Here is a 3,412-nt window from a genome sequence, read left to right as displayed (position 1 = left end):
TGATGAATCAGAAGGGTTAATACTCAGAACATATAATATTAGGCACTACTATAAGCCACGAAATATTTATGGGCTTAATAATTCAAAGCTCCAAATTAATTACACAGATTCAATAAAAAAGAAAAAAAAATATGCTTCCAAATATATCAAGAGAGAAAAATCAACACAGAAATCAGCCATTTTCACTGATTCATTAAAATCTATCTGTATATAAACAACAATGAATGCACTACATGCATATAAATAATGTTAAGTAATTTATTTTAAAGTTTGACTAATTAAGCGTACAAAAAAATGGACAACATTATGACAAGGAAGCAAATGATAAAGTTCCTTTTCAGAATTCAGATATAAGTGTTTAAATAAAAAGATATATATATATATATTATAAAAATCTGTCATTGTTTCTCTCACAACAGAAATCCAGCATATCATAATTTCTTGGCACTCTAATGACAGTAGTAACCATCAAGTAAAATCTAACAAGTGATTTGTACCTACATGTACATTTCATTAAGATTATTTAAGCTAGGGCCGGCGCCGTGGCTCACTTGGTTAATCCTCCACCTGCAGTGCCAGCATCCCATATGGGTGCCAGGTTCTAGTCCCAGTTGCTCCTCTTCCAGGCCAGCTCTCCGCTGTGGCCTGGCAGGGCGGTGGAGGATGGCCCAAGTGCTTGGGCCCCTGCACCCGCATGGGAGACCAGAAGGAAGCACCTGGCTCCTGGCTTTGGATCAGCATAGCTCCTGCCATTGTAGCCATTTGGGGGATTAACCAATGGAAGGAAGACCTTTCTCTCTGTCTCTCTTTCTCACTGTCTAACTGTATCTGTCAAATAAAAAAAAAAAGAAAAAGAAATATTAACTCACAATTTAAATAGACTATCCAGAAGGATTATTTTTGTAGAGTTGTGAAAGTGCCAATGAGGAAAAATGATGATTGAAGATAAAATCCTGAATTTGGACAATTTGTTCTTGCCAATATTAGGTTAACGCTATAACAAAACAGTAATTGAGAACATTGTAAGGAAATGTAATAACTCATAAAAATTGTCAAAATATTGTCAGTTTTCTAGTATTAAATTAAGTTCAAATTAAATTTTAATATTAAACTAATCATATTCTACCCATTATCATTAACTTACAGTGATCTGGGGAAGAGGAGTATGCTCCAAATAAAATGAAAAAGGGATTTCTCATGAAACATGATTGTCTACTACAGAAAATCTATGTGAAACATTATCTTGCATACTGTAAATAATTGTGCTTTTGGGGGAAACTGTTATATGTCCAACAACTTATAGTGCAGAAAGTTAAAATAATCAAATGCTGTAAGATTCACCAAAATGTCTAATAAAGTTGGAAGAAATATTTGAGAACCCCCCAAACTAGGAAAGCAAACCAAATAAATTTTTCATGGAAGGAACAAAACTAAGAAACAGATTCTTCATTCATAAAGGACTTATGAAGATGAGAAATCTTTTTGGGGTGTTCAGATTGGAGGGGCAAAAACAATAAAAGAAAGCTAACTGCAAACATTCCAAGGTGATATCTCACTATATGAGAAATAATCTTAACTACTTTTTCACACAGAAATAACCTACCAAAATAAAATTTCACATTACATGAGCTTTAGACAGGGGGATTATCTTTAAAACATGTAATTCAATACAATGCAGATGGGAGAATCACAAAATACATGAAAATAACAAGCACCCAAATGAATAAAAAGGCATATTTGGGAAACAGCAAGTAAATTGGGTCTACTTTATATAAAATGTATGTCAAACATTAGACTGAGCCAAAGAAAAAACTACTGAACATAGTTAGTAGAAGTACAATAAAAAGAGAAAATCAATAGAAGTTAAAAATATAAACCTACATATACAAAGGTTAGAATGAAAAGAAATTAAATAATCTAATTGTGTGGATTATATAAAAGATATCAAAGAAGCTAGTCTAAGAATTACTTAGTGTTCAGGTATCCAAAATTGACAAGAAGACACAAATCAGTGAATTCAGAAAAGTGGTAACATCAAAGAAAAGACTTAAATGAGAAAAGGATGATAATCTGCAAAGACATGAGAAAAATCTCCATAGTTTATATATGTGAAAGCAGAAATAACTAGTAACAGATCATTGAGAAACTGTCAGTAAAACTAGAATTGGATGCTTAGTTAATATGCTTTCAACAAACAGTAATATGCAGATTACCTTCTGAAGTAAGATCTAAGGATTAGGTAGCAAAAGCAGCTTCATAGATGCCAAGTCTAAAGGAAAAAAAATCCTACATTAAGTTTGGAAAGTTTAAGAAGTAATTTCAATACATGGAGACCATTGAACTAAGGGAGGCATTGTCAAAGTAAAAAAAAAAAAAGGTTACAAGTAAAAAGACAAGTAAAATTCTACACATTTAAATTAAAATTAAAATTCCCTAATTTTTTGAATATTTAACAGAGTTAGAATTCAGCTTTTCAGATTTGTTTCATCAACTTGTTAAAATTGTCATATCAATCACATTTTTCAGAGTACCAATTATTCTTTTATCAGAGCTAAAAAATATCAAAGGACTGGCATGGCATACACATTTCCCACAAGTCTCTGGACATCCAGGACAACTGGATCATATTTCCACAATACAGTTGAGAAAGATGACATTGTGATATCCACACAGTACATGATCACAAAGAAACTCACCAGGAGCAGGACAGTATGAGTGGCCCTTTTTGCTGGGGAGGTTCTTGGGATAACACTTATGCTGTGAAGGTATTCACACCTCCTCTGATGATTAGATAAGAAAATCACCATGTATGCACTGGAGAGTAGCATGATTCCTACAAAGATGTTCTGGGACAATGCAAGTGTGAAAAATATTTCCATGATGATAAAATTCATTGAGGAAAGTGAGCAATACTTACTAACATTGAGTAGTTTGGTCATGTTGGAATGAGCTACAGTGTAGATATCATGTTACTATTGAAAGAAAGGTTGAGGGACCAAAAACAGAAGAAAGCCTGAGTAATATAATTTGTGAGTCCATGTTTAAATCTTGACATGTAGAAGGTGCTGGGGCTGATGGTGATGACTTGGATGATGCTCAAGAGGGACGTAGTACTGATGGAGAGACCCCTCATTACCCTGATCATATAGAGCAAAACCTTACATTTTAAGTCATTTAGAAAATTCAGTGACTCGAACATATCTGCAACCACATGGCATGCATGAATTAATGAGAGGCACATAGCGGAGTTGGTAAAGTCGTTGTTGAATTTGCTCCTTAACACAATCAACCAATCTGTGTCTTTTAACTGGACAGTTCAGGCCATTAACGTTCAATGTGACTATTGATAAGTGGTAACTTTGCCCTGCCATTTGCCAAAGGTAAGTTCTAATATATGCTTTGAATTCCCTGT

The 3,412-nt window shown here is 33.7% G+C and overlaps 1 protein-coding gene across 1 annotated transcript; it reads right to left on the bottom strand.

Annotated features, from left to right (window-relative positions):
* Window positions 1-2,561: 2,561 nt before the first annotated feature.
* Window positions 2,562-2,939, bottom strand: LOC149119229 (vomeronasal type-1 receptor 90-like). Its single transcript, XM_089325301.1, has one exon. It carries the CDS (start codon window positions 2,937-2,939, stop codon window positions 2,562-2,564), a length of 378 nt encoding a protein of 125 aa, XP_089181427.1.
* Between the last annotated feature and the right edge of the window lie 473 nt (window positions 2,940-3,412).

The sequence above is a fragment of the Oryctolagus cuniculus genome, chromosome Y, assembly GCF_051225735.1.
Source record: "Oryctolagus cuniculus isolate XC-2025 breed Fujian yellow rabbit chromosome Y, ASM5122573v1, whole genome shotgun sequence".
Classification (NCBI taxonomy): domain Eukaryota; kingdom Metazoa; phylum Chordata; class Mammalia; order Lagomorpha; family Leporidae; genus Oryctolagus; species Oryctolagus cuniculus.
The sequence above is the reverse complement of the archived record's forward strand: the minus strand, read 5'-3'. Positions and strand labels throughout refer to the sequence as shown.

Coding starts and splice junctions, on each gene's coding strand:
- LOC149119229 (XM_089325301.1), bottom strand. CDS start 2,939: ATGACCAAACTACTCAATGTTAGTAAGTATTGCTCACTTTCCTCAATG.